General features: G+C 41.4%; 1 protein-coding gene across 1 annotated transcript in view; it reads left to right on the top strand.

Moving 5' to 3' along the window:
* The window catches only part of CCDC77 (coiled-coil domain containing 77), a gene marked incomplete at its 5' end in the record, with an annotated part of 11,944 nt that extends 4,858 nt beyond the window's left edge, over window positions 1-7,086 (top strand). Inside the window, 7 exons of the mRNA XM_008938376.1 lie at window positions 263-329; window positions 1,091-1,185; window positions 3,175-3,323; window positions 3,664-3,904; window positions 4,817-4,942; window positions 5,027-5,179; window positions 6,940-7,086. Of these exons, the coding sequence (XP_008936624.1) occupies window positions 263-329; window positions 1,091-1,185; window positions 3,175-3,323; window positions 3,664-3,904; window positions 4,817-4,942; window positions 5,027-5,179; window positions 6,940-7,086 (978 nt within the window). The remainder of the gene's footprint in view (window positions 1-262; window positions 330-1,090; window positions 1,186-3,174; window positions 3,324-3,663; window positions 3,905-4,816; window positions 4,943-5,026; window positions 5,180-6,939) is intronic.
* Between the last annotated feature and the right edge of the window lie 8,427 nt (window positions 7,087-15,513).

Raw genomic sequence — 15,513 nt, 5'->3', positions numbered from 1 at the left:
TGAAGCCAGCAAAGGCAGGATTACTTTCCAGTTGTTTTGGTGAAAAAAAAAAATAGAGGCAGAAATGGCAAAACTCAGCCATGATAAAGGAAACTTTTCAACATGGACATTACACTTATGAATGTCTTCCTTGTCTTGTGGTAGAAGTAAGGTAATGCTGTTCTTTTGGATATCTCATTTTACTCTTTAAGATTTGTTCTTGATTATTGCAACTTTGTAGAATTCAAGTGTTCAGCACAGACATCTAATCTTGTTTCTGTAGGTTACTGTTCTGCAAAGGCCAGCTAAATCCAAAGAGTCACACGAAAGAAGTGACACTTCTAGAACAGGTACCATACCAAGCTGATTAACAGCAGCTCAGCTGCTGATACTTCTTTTTGTGTTTGTGTCCAGTATACCAAAATAATTCCATACTGTGAATACATTGGTATACCTCCATTAAGTTCCCTAAATGTATTTGTGTACATACAAATACATGCAGTACTTTTGGCTTCCCTTCAAAATCTTGAAATAAGCTGAGCTGACCCATGTCTGTGATCTGCTCAGCTGAGCAAGAGGCTGTTATGACTGTGGAATGGCTGTTCTGGAGCTATGCAGGTACCAACGGAGCAGACACCTTTAGCCACAGCTGTTCCAAGGTGTGAGGTTCTGTCTGCTTTTAATGTAGACAGCAGTGTGGGTCTGCACACCTACTTACTGGTTTGCTCTTTTGACAGTACTGCTTCTTCCAATTTGACTGATATTAGCTAATGAGTACACAACTTACTTAAGGCTATGTGCTTGTGCAGCTGTGTCATCTGCCTATTCATCATTTATTTAAGGAAATGTCTAAAGTTTGCTTTCTGTGTATGTCAAGAAAATGGGTAGGTTGCCTAAAATTGTGGTGTGATAGTGTGGAGATCATTATGTGGTCACCAGAAGTTCTGAAACTCTTCTTCCAGCTAGCTCTCCTAGAAGTCCTTGTGACTGTAGCCATGGCAAGCTTTTTCCCTGTTATTGTAGGCCTGTCAGAATGTATGATATTTCATGGTTGGAAAGGTACTGCAGGTAGATTGCAAAACTCTTTTCTACTTTTAAATTTCTGCAATAGGTACCAAGAGGAGCACTTCAAAACCAGCGGCAAAAGGAGAAAAAACAGAAAGTCCTGAGAGATATCTGAGAGATAATCAAACACTTCTACTTCAGGTAAAAACATTTGTTGTCCAATGGCTGTAATTCCTGGCTGTCCAGGAAATTGATAGACAATTATGCTGTATGCTTAGATAAGATGTAGACATATCAATTTTATCAGTCCCCATGTCTTACTATGTATTCTCACTTTCTATCAGTTTCTTTATGATGAATGTAGGTTTAGATTTAAGAATTTGGATCTGATCCTGAAAGCTTTACATAATCAAGACATTTTGTCAACTAGAATGTGTTGCCCTTAAATATAAAATGTGTAATTGATATCTTCCATCATTTGCTTGTGGCTGTGAATTTACATTAAACTCACCAATGGTCTACACAGGGTTAGGTATTTTGTGGAAGTCTGACAAAAGCCATGTGCCTGAGGCTGCATTAGGCAGCCCTGACAAGATGCACTAGTATAATGAAATTTTCCCTTTGCTAGGCTTCAGTGAAAGACGGGGTGTAGACAGTGTGACAGAATGAAAGGTAACGTGTACAGAATCATGCCTTGAGGAAGGTAGCAGAAGCTGTATGTAAAACATGAGGAAGGATGAGTCAAGATAACAAACAAATTAAAGAGCAAACTTGTATAGCAGATTGATTTTAGTTTGTCGAGCTGACCTAGTGGTGGGTTGGCTGGCTGGAAGGGTTTGGGGTCAGGGCTGCCCCCAGACCTGTAACAGATGCTCTCTGTTAATCCCCTCCCCCCCGATGGGGAAGAGAAAGGGAATAAGGGCGAGAGACTTGCCGGTTAGAAAAGCAAAACAGCTCTAATGAAAACAGTAATGATACTACTAATACTACTACTACTAATAAAATGGAATCTAAACAAACACATACAAAACCGGTATTGAACCCAGCTCCCCCCAATGGCAATATGTCACCATCACCCCCGGTGCTGTGGAGCAGGCCCCAGGGAAAAGTCCCAGGCTGGACTCAGCAGCAGATGGCAACTGGGCACAGGAGCTGGATTCTGAACTGGATTCATGAACACACTGATTGGGATCAAAGGCAGAACGGACAGAGTCCTCCTCAGATGCCAGCCACTGAAGGAGAAGCAAACGAGAAAAGGGACTTGGCCCTTGTGCTCATTCAGCTTCATACTGAATGAGGGTTATGGGTTGGAATACCCCGTTGATCAGTTTAGGGTCACTTATCCTGTCCGCTCCTCTCCGCAGGTGCGGCATTTACTTTCTGCCCTCTCCGTATGGTACACAGGATTTAGCAGTGACCTTGGTCTGCACACCAATCTTTGGTAACTCTAAACACGGAGTGTTATCACTGCTAAAAGCAGTCATTCTCTGCAAAAATATGCTGCTAACTTCAGAAAGTGCAGTTAGAAGAGCTTTAGCTGGAAAGTAAAATCACTGAACAGAATTAATTCTATTCTACCCCAAACCAGGACGCTGTCTAACATTTATTTTGGAGCAGGAGCATCACACCAAATTGTGATAAAAATATGCAATCTAAATACACACCAAGTTTTTTCAGATAGTTTCTCACATGTAGGTCAGATGCACATTTTTCCATTACTCATTCCAGTTTGTCTCCCTGACTATGTGCATTAGATCTTGTTTACATTTAGTAAATCATTCTGGTTGAGTAATTTCTTTTTTTCAAGATGTGGACTTGCTGCCTTCTTAGAATTTAGGTATTTTTATGTGTTCATTTAAGTGGAAGATGGTAGCATGGGGACAGAAGTGTCTCTGCACATTTTACAGGAATTGTCATTCCCTGTATGCAGTTTAAATCTTTCCAATATCTTTGATCTATTATTGCTGCTTGCAATACTTTTGTCATCCCCATAGCATGATTTTTTTAGCGTTAGTCGTTTGAAATGTTTAACATTAAAATGAAAATTAAAATTTGAGAAATTTGAACTTTCAAAGGTATAATTGAGTAGAGTCTTTGATCTGAATCTTGGAATTTAAAACAGACTTCAAAGAACAGGAGCAGAGTTGCTGTGCGATGTTATTGAGTAATGTCTAATGTTTGCTTATTCAGGTGGAGGCCCTGCAAGCTCAGCTAGAAGAACAGACACGATTGTCCAAGGAACAGGTTGAAGCACTACTAGAGGACAGACGGATTCATATGGAAGAAGCCCAGGTCCAGCATCAGAGGGACCAGGACAAGATCAAAACTATAACAGATAAGTGAGTGTGAGAGAATGACCATAAGACACGTAGTCATGAGACAAGAAGAGAGAGGAACAATAGAGATTTTGGCTTTCAGTATGTTACTTCCTGCAGCAGGCAGAAAAGCAAATTATGCAGCCATCTGTTTGGTAGTGTGTGTGTAAGGAGATGGAGTAATCTACATATTAAAAATCCTATTTCACGTTGGAAGAATATCACTCTCATTAGATGAGAAAAGCTGAACTCGTTAGGAAAGCACCTGTCTTTTTCTTTTGTATTTCTAATTTGCAATGATGACTGAGGACATTAAGGTAGGAACTAGCAATGAAGTTAACTCCACTGGGATCCCTTTTTACAGACTCCATAAGACTCAAAATCTCTTGTATGAGAGTACCCGTGACTTTCTCCAGCTCAAGTTTGATGCCCGAGCCAATGAGAAAGCGTGGATAGCAGAGAGAGACAGTCTGTTGAGGAAACTTGACAAAGATCTGGATAGGCTTACTACCAGCAGGGAGCCAGGAAAAAAGAAGCAGAGAGATACCAAGAAGGTGCTTCAAGTAGATGATGGAGCTTGGAAACCCCACAAGAGAGAAATAAAGGTAAAATTTTTTTTTTTTTTTTGTCCTAAGTAGAGAATCTTTAACAGTTTGGGACTTTTTCTTGCAAATTGCAAGCATCTGGGTTTTGCCAAGATGGCAGTAGCTAGCAGTTGTTTCAGATCTGTACTGGCTTGCGGTAAGTTACTTTATTGTTGGCACTAACATAAAAAAAACCCTCTCCTGCCTCAAAATCATCATTGCTTGCAAATTTCAGACAAAATGTATAGTTAATATTTATGATGGCACTTCACTGTCAGTTTGTGTTTTGCCCAGTACAAATCTGTACTGCAAACCAGTTAAGTGGGCCAGCAGTTCTTAACCTGCTTGTGGCACGTGCCTTGCTTTTAGTTTATGTGCTCTCAGCTAATGAATTTAAAATGCAGTGTCTGTATCTTCTTTGCTGCTGTTGGGGGAGGGTAAGTCCTCTCAGTTGATGTCCCCCAGCTCTTCTGCAGCAGTCAGGATTTTTCTTCCTGTATACCTGTATATATGTCCAGTGAGAAATTAGGGGATCTGAAGTGGGTAAAATGACAATAAGGAAGTTGAAAGTAAACAGGCCACAGGGAATTGTTTTCACCTACCACTGAATGCAGATGCTTCTGTACTGGGCAGGCAGCTGTGAAAATGGGAATTCCAGTAGGAGGTGAATATTATTTTTTAAGGGGAAGAGAAGAGCATTCTTTAACTGATGCTAAGCATTCATGTAAAACTGATAACCTAATCAAAAGGTTTTGATAATGAAAGTGGTGCTAGAATATTGTCTTTACCGAGTTACTTCACTAGCTGTAGCTCCAGTTGTTAATTTTTATTTTCCCATCATATTGCCAACATATCACAGTTGCTTCTCCAGAGCAGGGGAAATTTTGTGAGCAGTGGCTTTTGAGTTGGTTCATTTCTGTTCCTCTGCCCCAGTTGCTACAAGAACAGCTACTGCAGGAGCAGCGCCTGTCGAACATGTACAGAGAGCAGTGTGTCACCCTGGAAGGTGAGCTGGCCAGGGTTCGTGAGGAGGGGGCTGCTGGCAGAGAACTCTTCAAGGTAATTAGTCCGTAATCATCTGCTCGCTAGGAGATGTCCTGCAGCCTTTCTTTTGTCTACCCTGTTGGGTTTGCATCTCCATAGGAGCGCTCGGAGAAGATGGGGCAGCGCCTGAAGCTGATGACTCAGAGATATGAGGCCTTAGAGAAACGTCGTGGTATGGAAGTGGAAGGCTTCAGGAATGACATTAAACAGCTTAGGCAGAAGTTGAAAGATGTAGAGAAGCAGCTCTTTAAGGTAATAGCTAAGCATTTCTGATGTAGATTGTTATGGGCTTACTGTATAGAGAGGTATTCTCAGTATTTAGATGCAGTATTTCCCTAGTTTTATATGATTTCTTTCCAAAGTGCTTTCTTTTTAAATAATTTCTTTCCTAAGTGTTCCTTTAGATATTAATATTTGAGAAAACTTGCCCTACTACATATTTTGTGAAGCAAAACAGATGCCTTTGTCAATCAGTCAGGCATCAAGCTTGCCAGGAACTGTCCTGACTATACATTAGCTGTGTGTTTTTCTTGCAGCTCTGAAAGTTCTTATCTGAAACCTATAGCTTGCTTAACTGTGTCAAAATTGCAAGGCAGTAATTTGTTTCAGAAGTATATCCTGCAAAGAAAATTATGACTGATTTTCTGTCTAGGGTCATAGAGTTTGCTTGTGTTCCAAAAAGAGGTAGATCATTGACTTAAGGGAATAAATAGAATATTCACAATACTTAATAACTCATTTGTAACTCTGCAAAAATCACTGCAGAAACAATGTCTTTAAGTTGATGTGATTCCTTCCAGATGTGTAGATGAACGGTTTAGAGGGGAAGCCACAGCCTTGATGTTGCTTGGAGTTTAGGATGAAATATTTCATCTAAGATATGCCTACATCATCCACTCAAACCTAGCTTTTGTCCAGCTGACTCTTTCACACAGATTCACTTGTTCTCTGTAGTTTTGGCACAGAGCTCAGTTGACCTAGATGAATGTATTTGTCTTCTCTAAAGGCTTTAATTTTTTTTTACTTTTTTGTTGTTGTTGGACTAAGAATTTTAAAAGTGTATTCTTTAAGGACTAAACAGCATATTTAAATGGGGAGAAATTGCTTATGCATCCCTTTTCTACAGACCTGCACATTCCTTAACTGTGGTGTGCTCTTAATTGTAGTCCTCATTTCTTCATACTTTTAACCACAAGAGGGCAGAGGAGCAAAATACTTGCTAGTAGTCTCCAGAGGGATCTCTATATCCTCATCACTTGAGGTCAAAATGGCTACAGATAACTAAATTTCTTGATTTGCATATTAAAATACTTAACCAAGGACTACATGATGACAGTAAGACATCCCAAAGGGTGGACAGAAGAGAAGCCCTCTTTGAGAGCAACTTCCAAGGCTGTGCTGCTCTGCCATGGGAAGTGAGTGGGCTGGCATGCTCTCCAGTGCCACGGCGACAGGGAATGGCAGCCCTGGCTAGCTCACCATCCGCAGTTCTGGTCATCCTGCAGCCTCCTCTCAGCTCAGTATGGGCCGTGTGGCATGGCCTGAGACTGGGTGTTGTGCTTGGGCCATGTGCAGTTCAGAAGGGAGCAGGCTGGCCACAGCAGTTAAACCACCTCTACTTGTAGTAGCAAAAGATGACAAAATGTCATTGTATCAGGTGAGGTACTTAGAACTAGATAAAAGTAGAAAAATACTTTTAATGTGACTCTTTGTGGGTGTTTAAATAATACCAGAATTAGAAAGGAGTCAACAGGTTATGGCTAGACTTGATTCTACTCTATCCATATCTCTGCTTTGCCAGAGTGTATGAAAGCTTTGTTCTTTATTTTTTGTTCTGGTGCACCTCTATTGGTGATGTACATTAGCCTACTGATATGGGCTCAAGTGTCCTCTTTGCTAGCTACAAAGGGTCTCCTTTAGAGTTCTCTCCCTTAGATCCTCACCATAATACTCTCTAAACTGGATTCTGTACAGCTTTGTTTCCCTTAACCTGTTTTTCTTTTCCTTTTTAGGTGACTCTGACTATCGGACCAGACCAGGATCTTGCAGTTCTACGTGAGATCCGCCAAGGAAACAGACTAACCCGTAAAATTCAAGGAGAACTAAAAAACTTAAAAGCAAAAATCTATGGCTTAGAGAATGAACTACGGGTTTGCTAAAGCTGAGGCATTAGCTAGCATCCTAGTTTTAGGAATGGGACGTTGCTAGGCTGGAGTAGTCGTATATGAGAGCAGCTCCTGCCTTGTCTGTTTCGGGGCATCCAGTGACAGAAGGCTTGAGGGAATCTCCAGTTAATGCCATAATGCTGTATGTGAGCCCTTCCCAATGTGCCAGGTGATACTGCTGTTTCAGCTGAGAGATGGCACCTGGTAAGACTGACATGGAAATATGTGATGACTGATATATTGGGAATATGCTTACGACTTGATCTTACCTTCATATCTGTGGTAGGGGTCAGTGTCTACTGGCCTTCACCTTTATTTGGAGGATGTTATACATCACATATATGATTATAATGAAATTAATCACAGAGGGATCTAGTTGAAGATCTGAATTGTTTGACTGACCTTTTCCTATGTGAAAAGCAGCTTTTAAAACGGTGTAAATGATTATGCTTTTTGTGCTAAGGCACTTCAGGATGGAAATTTTCTTTGAAAAAGACCAAATACAGGAAAGCACATACTAAAGTGTGTTACATTTGACTCTGCCTTTGGCAGTATAACTATTTTAAACTATGTATAACTTCCCTTTTCTTGGTTCTAACCTAGTTGAGACAAACTTGACTGATATATTACAGTGGAGAAAGAGAACCTGTTATAGAAGTCATCTGCCAGAACTGGCAACATCTATACTTGTTTTGGATGTTTGAGGGGAAGGGAAATACTGCACTATCAAGTGTCATCTTCTTGTCCTCTTCATCCCAGTCCACTGGAACACACAGAGGGAGCCTATGGTGGAAGACATCTATCTTTCTTACCCCCACCATATTATCTGTCTCTGTAGCTTTAAATATTATCATGGCTATGTACCAACAAATTTCAGTCAACTCTGGCAGTTGTTGCTACTGAACTGTAACTGAAATTGGGGTGGAAGAGCAGGTGCCTGGTTGCTACATGGCAAAGATAACTCCAGCTATATGATTATCTTCCTACCAGGCATCAGGACATCACAATTCTAGAAAATTCTAGATGGAATCATGAAAAGGGTTACAACATGGCATCAGACCAGCTTATAATTGTGGGTGTTCATGCTTTTACTGTAGCGTCAGCAAATTTTGTCCACCTTGTAGACTGAGAGCAGGTGTATGCTGGAAAAGGAATTTCAGTGCCTCTGCTCCCTACTGCACCTTTCCTACTGACCTTGATAAATGTGACAGAAGAGGCACAGCATCTGAAATATACTCCTATAGCACTTCCTTGCACACTGAAAAACTGCCTGCTTTCACACACTAGGTTAACTTTTCAGATGTGCTAGTGGCTGTGGAGATCTTCATTAGGTGTTTGGGGGAGGTAGGTATGCAAAAGATGGTTATTGTTCTGCCAAGGTTTGGAGAAAACTGTTTTTCCAAAGCCAAAGCAATGTGGGAGGGGAAATTCCCTCAAGATGTCAAGGCCCACTTCCATTCTGTGTCCTGTGACAGGCGTGCTTTTCTTTTGTATGTGCTCTTGAAGTCAAATTCCTCACGAACAGACTTTAGGGTGGCTGGCTGACAGTCTCTACCTAGGTGCTCAACTGCTACTACAACTTACAAGAGGCTGTTTTAAAGTATTGCACCGATTAGTTGAGCTGAAAATGCTGAACTGTTCAGAAATGCTTCCTGAACAAGCTGGGTGCTGATGGTGGACAGCTGAGGGAGGTTATTAAATAATGCTATCAGTCATATAGTCTCACTGTCTTAGTTGATCAGTACTTGCTCAGATAAGCCTAGCTAATTAATGTGATTTTGTATGTGACATAACATGCTACTGGTTTGAAGATATCAAATTTATCACAGGTCCTGAAAAGCTGCTTCTGAAAATTGCTACATAATGAAGCATTAGTGGATCCATCTACTTAAATTCAGCTAATGGGAAGCTAGCAAAAAGATCTCTTGAACCTCTAGAAATAAGTGTCTGTTTTCAGCTCTTCCAAGCTAAAGAATTGCCTATGAAATTACGTTTTCCTCAGCTGAAAGACATGAAGTATGTGTGGATAAAGACTGTAGACTTTGGCATTCAGGGTTGTAAGACAGGGAGGAAGTACTGGGGGAAGAAGGATGTAAATGTTGAATTTCCTGTCATCTATACCAGTATTCCTTATTACTTGAAAGACTGAACAGAATAAAATGACAACATTCCTAATATCTGCTGTTGTGTCAAATTGAAGTGCAGCTTGAACTTTGTTGTTTGTCATTAGGCTGCAAACTCTTCATATTTGAGGGGGTGGAACTCTTCATATTTGAGGGGGGAAATAACAGTAGTGCTGGTCTGTGAATCTATTTTATTTGGAAGCTTGAATATTTGTCCAAGGGCAGGAAGTAAAAAGTACTGTACATGCTCTGTGTGACATTGTGTGATCACATGAAATGTTGCTTTATGTTGCCAAAACAAATGTGGACCTTCAAGCCAAGAACTGCTTAAAAAAACCAGGTGCTTTCTAATGAGAACTACCCTTTCAGATGTCAGTAAAGAAATATGGGTGTTTCCAGAAGGGTTTCCTGGGAAAGGTTCCAAGACCTATGTTAGCAAATTTTCTTCCACAATTTTTGGGTAGAAAACAAAAAATGTCATTTACTCCAAAGACTGATTAGCTTCTCTTTGCTAATTTAAGTTAATGTGTGACTGGTATCATTTCAATACAACTAAATGCCAGGTTATATATGTAGGAGCACAGAATCTGAAAGATCTCCAAAATGAGTATTTCTAGGAATATGGAAACTATTCTTACAGGGGATTAAAGGTTAGAACTGGACAATTTGTGAGCCAAGATACTAAAATGTTTCTTGCATAAACAGGAGAAAAATGTAGAGTAAGGGAAAACTTTATTGTTGTGTAGCCTTATGTAGGTAAGGAAGGAGCGCGTGCATTTCAGAAGGGATATTGAAATACTGGGTAAGGCATAGAAACACAGATAGATTCAGCAGAAGAGAAAGGTTCTGCAAGAGCTCATGTTACATTACATTAAGAAGACTGATGAATATACATGTATCCTGAAGATGAAAAGCTACCACAGGCCTCTCTATCCCAGCAGAAAAACGCTGAACAAGAGCCAGCATCCTGAACCTGAAGTTAATAATAAAAAAAAAAAACCCACACAGTTGTAACAGGAAGATTGCACTTTTTCTCCTCATTGCAACAAACTATTTGTGGAAGTAATGTTCTCCATCTCTATCTTCAAATCAAAAAATGATTGAACCTCTGGAGAAAGTCACTCATTTTAATAAGTTACTGGGTTGGACACGTTAGGACTTGAATGATTTCCTGTTAGTTTACATCATTATATTTCATTAATGGTTCCTTCTGGCTTTAGACCGAGAGTTATTTATATGAAATATTTGTAGGAGTTTTTCAGCATATGTAGTTTCCTTGATTATAGGAGTGTGTGCTGTGTCAGGTCACCCTCCACAGCCAGGTTACACAAGTTAACACATTTTTTCTTTTCAAATCCCTCAATCATCTACCACAACTTGCAGTAATTCCAAAATAAAGTGGCACTGTGTCTGTGCTTAGAAAGGCAGGTTAACAGTAGCCCCAGTTCTGATAGCTGTCAAACTAAATCTAAGGAACGTAGCGTGCACTTGTATGCAACGGCTGCACTTAAATTGCTTACCTAAGTAACAGCACCAGCTTGGAAAGACATTTAACTTACCAGTATGGGTGGACTCTGGGCAGCCTGATGTTCTGGATTGGTGATGTCTCTGTGTAGACCAGGAAGTAACTCCTTGGCAACTGGATGCTTTTTTGGGATCAGCTGGGAGCAACCTCTCTGCGTACTTTGTTCTGGTAGATCTGTTCATATTTGTGAAGAGCTGTCATTCAGTCTTCTAATTACAGCTCACAAACATTTAATTCTGCTACATTAAAATGTATTTGTGCCTGCTCAGTCAAAAACCCAATAAAGGTGTCCCATTTGTCCCCATCCAAAGTGGCATCTGTGCTCATTTTAAGGGTTTTCTTTCTAATTTTTTAGCAATACTTTGCTTTTATATTCCCAAGTTGCTCTGAATTGTAAGAAATACCCACTTTACTCCCTAAACAGTTATTCTAAAATTTGCAAGTCTGGCTGTAGAAGTCTATTCACTTCTTAGCACATGAAGCTCGGGCACAGTGTAGGTGGGATGAGAGGTGAGAGCTGGGGTGCTGCCTTTTGGCTGTGTATTCATGGGTTAGGTGTGGGGAACAGTTTGTTACATGGCATAAAAAGTTCAGGACTTTCCATCTGAAACAGGCCATCGGAAGTAACTGGAATTTAACCCACTAGCAGGAAGAGTTTGGAGAAAGGGTATCTTTGAAAATGAGTTGAGTGGCTGCCCCTACAGCAAGCTCCAAAACTACAGCTTTATGAAGAGAGCCATCCATGGGGTTGGCAAATCACTTACACTGACTAAGTTGCATGTTTTAAGAACTGCAATGCTGTTGGACTGTCGGCAGATTACAAATGTGTAAAAACAGATTATTTGTTTTTATTCAGAAAGCCCAAAGACACTTTCAATGCAGAAGCATTTCAATGTTAAAGCAAAACAATCATTAATTACACAGGCATGAAGGGTTTTGTTGTTTAAATGAGTTTGATTGGAATAAAAAGCTCTGGATTTACCCTGGTGAAGCATATCCAGGATGTGCTGGATTCTCCTGTATTGGTTTGGAGATCAAATTGCCTTTCTTTTACTGTAAATATTTATCTCATTATAGAGTCACTTCTAAACTGCTCAGGAAAACATTTTTCCTCATCTTCATCTCTTGCTTGGGTGGATAGAAGTCTGCTCAGTGTCATCACAGGAAGAGCTGCTCAGCTTTGTGTTCCATAGTGTCCCTAACAAAATGACTGTGGCACATCTTTAGAACTTGTTGAAACGTGTGGATGATGACCACAGTCTGGTACTTTTAAGACGGAAAGGAGGAGACTTCGGCAATGCTTTAGTCAGATTTGAAAACATGGGTTTCCAAAATTACCAAATACACAGATGGATCTTTCATTACGGTAAACATCTAAACCCTGAAAAGTCTTCTGAAAATTCTCAAAGTATATAAAAACTTTTTTTCAGGAAGTACAAAAACATGCTTTAGATATTGAGAGATTGTTCCGATGCACAAAGAGCAATTCAAGAAGATTGATGGGGCAGGACTTGCAAAAAGGAGTTGCTGGGTGAAGTCCATGTGAAAATGTCCCCTCTGTACAGCCGAAAAGGAAGGGCAGCCATTTCTGTGTCATTTTATGTGGACAGCCAGGGCTTGAGACCTAGGAAGAGTTATGCAGTGAAAAGGTGAGTGAAGCTTTCCACCCAGATGGGTGAGTTGTAGGACAGCCATGGTGTGACCGTGGTGCTGTCACTCAAAGTCAGAGCTGAGGGAGCATCACCGTGTGAACAGTGGAAGGGAGAGGAAGCCGCAGATCTCGGCTCAGGCCGGTTCGTTCAAACCTCAGTAGCGTAACTGGACTGGTAAAAATCACACTGCTGACAATGTAATGGTGTTAGCGAAAACTCATTGCATCGGCACAACTTACTGGGGCAAGAAGCTCCTTTTGCTGATTAACCGCAAGACCCCACTGATTCCCTTACTGTGATGTTAAAGCACAGCACTGACAGGGACTTTTCTGAGATAGCTCCACCAGCAATGCCTTTTAGAACCCAGTTCATTCCTGAGAAGCCAAAAAGGGAAATAATGGGGAACAGTGTTTTCAGAGACTGCCTTTTTCTCTTAAAAACACTCCTGCCTTTGAGCGATTTTGATTATGAATGTTGAGATGAAGTCATTGTTTGTGCTTCAGAGCATGGCTGAGGTCAGGAAGGGGGGTGTAGAGCCACCAGGGTGGTAAAAGCTAGGGACAGTTGGGTATCTTTGATGTGGAGTGGGTAATTAGTATTAAAATAAAAATCACACAAGAAAGAAGGGAAGGAGCAAGTGGCAGATAATCGAACCTTTGGGGAGCCTACAGAGAAAGGATTTTGGTACAGAGCTAAAAGTAGAGAACAGAGAAACTAGAAACAAAAGCATGACAAGAAGACGCAGGGATGTGCAGATATTGGGCTAGAGCAGGGAGCCGGGAGGAACAGGAGATGTGCATCCTTAAGTGCTGCACTTGTATCAAAGGCTGTTTTTATCATGAGGAAACACAGCCAAAACAGAAAACAAACAAAAGCCCAAACAAAGCAAAAAATACTCCAGTTGGCTCATCTGGCAAAAAGGTTCTTTGAAGAAGGCATTCAGAGCAGGCCAGGAAAGGTGTCTTCTGAAGCAAGCAGCAATCTGTCTCATCTTCAAGGATGGGGCAATCAGGAGCACCAGCCCCATGTCTGAGTCACCTAAATGTGACACAGACTCTATTCCCACATCACCTGCTTCCAGCTTTCTTGCTGTTTCTTTTCCTCATGGGCCTGATCCTGGTGTATGGGACTGTTACAGTCTGCAGTTTTCACTGCTACCATCTTGCAGCCAGTGAAGCTGAGCAATGGGGAGGTCTGGGCATGCGCTTGTGTGACTTGGGATACTGGAGAAATGGGGAATGCAAGACTGCTGGTAGACTTGGGATAAAAACATTTGTGTGATGTGTTTTTAAAACATTACTGTAAGTGATAATCATACTCCTGGGCACCAGTGCTTTCTGCAACGAATAAATGGTCCAAAATAAGTTAAGTGGAATGTAGGGCTGCTCAAATTCCTCATTTCACTATTTATTATTTTCACAGATTAATTTTAGTCCTTTGGGTGTTCAAAGAAGAGCAAAGAAGCTGGTGAAGGGTCTAGAGCACAAGTCTTATGAGGAGCAGCTGAGGGAACTGGAGTTGTTTAGTCCAGAGAAAAGGAGGATCAGGGGAGATCTTATCACTCTCTACAACTACCTGAAAGGAGGCTGTAGCACGGTGGGTGCCAGTCTCTTCTCCCAAGTAACAAGTGACAGGACAATAGGAAATAGCCTCAAATTATACCAGGGGATGTTTAGATTAGACATAAGGAAAAAATTCTTTATCAAAAGGGTCATCAAGCAGTGGAACAGGCTGCCCAGGGCAGTGGTGGAGTCACCATCCCTAGAGGTATTTAAAGAAGTGTAGTCACGGTGCTTAAGTGACATGTCTTAGTGGTGGACTTGGCAGTGCTGAGTTAATGGTTAGACTCAGTCTTAAAGGTCTTTTCCAGCCTAAATAACTCTACGGTTCTGTGATTCAATGATCATTGTTTAAATGGTGAATAAAGTTTAACTTAAATCTGTATTTATCACACATTTTCCCTAGTATTTTCTCTATTTTTTGTACAAATACAAAAAAATGGCTTATTTCTCTCTTAAGAAAACCCAAACTAATGCCACCAAAAAAAAACAAAAAACAGACGCTACAGTGAGTGCCATACTCTTATGTAAGATTCCTGCCGTGCAGTGACTAAACTGAGCACAGCATCAGGTTCTGAGTTGCATGGGTGCTGGTGTTGACTGAGGATCACCAGCCCTCTTTGTACCAGAAGAAGCAGCACTGCAGTTCACAACTGGATCAGTGCCACATGCATCCGCAGCCTCCAGAAGGGTAAGAAGGAAGAAGGTAAGTGTTGAATCCTCGGAAGCTGCAGAACAGACCTTGTCCCCAAGGAGGCAGGGAAGCCCAAGGGCAGAGCTCCTCACCAGCCTCCCCCACCACAGGATTTCTTTCCATCTGGAGAAACGTCATCTCCTTCCACCTCCATAATGAGGTATAAAACTCCTTGGATGTACTTTCCCAAATCAAGAGAAATCTCTCCATCACAGAGCTGAAGGGAGATGGCTCTGAAACGTTCATGAGACGTTCAGAAAAAGGAAAGCTATTGTCTGTCTGTTCATCCTAATGTGTGACGGGTAACAGCAGGGTACCTAGGTGCTTGCCTGGACACTGGCAGCACTTGATGTCAGGGACTACAGATGCTGCTTCTGCCCCCAACCAGTGCAACACTTGGGGTGCCGGCACTCTGCTAGTGTCACCCTGTCCCTGCTGGGACTCACACCACTCTTCCATGGCTCTCCATGCCATGTAAAAGGCCTTTGGTACTTTTTCTAAGGCTAAATAATGGCAAGAGTCCTTTTGTGCAGCCTCCCGCTTGAGAAGGCTGCTGTGAAAGGAAGCTGGACTCAAAAAAAAAAAGTCTATCATCATTGCATGCATTTTAAAAACTAACTTTCATCCTGAGGGTTTCTCTCCACAGCTGGATGAAGCACAGGGTCTGCATCTGCAGCAGCAGAGCTGTGAGAGGGAATGGTTGGTGCTAATGACCCAACACCCACACCATAGGTGTTTAGAAAGAGGTTATTCTAGACTAGCTCTCCAGCTGGATGTGTTACATGCATCCCAGACAACATGTTCTAGTTTGATTTCACGCAGGAGGAATCCAGTTTGAGTCCTCTGAGACCACTTGGTGATGTGAACG

The sequence above is a fragment of the Merops nubicus genome, unplaced genomic scaffold (assembly GCF_000691845.1).
Source record: "Merops nubicus isolate BGI_N331 unplaced genomic scaffold, ASM69184v1 scaffold18054, whole genome shotgun sequence".
Taxonomy (NCBI): Eukaryota; Metazoa; Chordata; class Aves; order Coraciiformes; family Meropidae; genus Merops; species Merops nubicus.
Note: the sequence above shows the minus strand (reverse complement) of the source record. Positions and strands in the feature narration are given on the sequence as shown.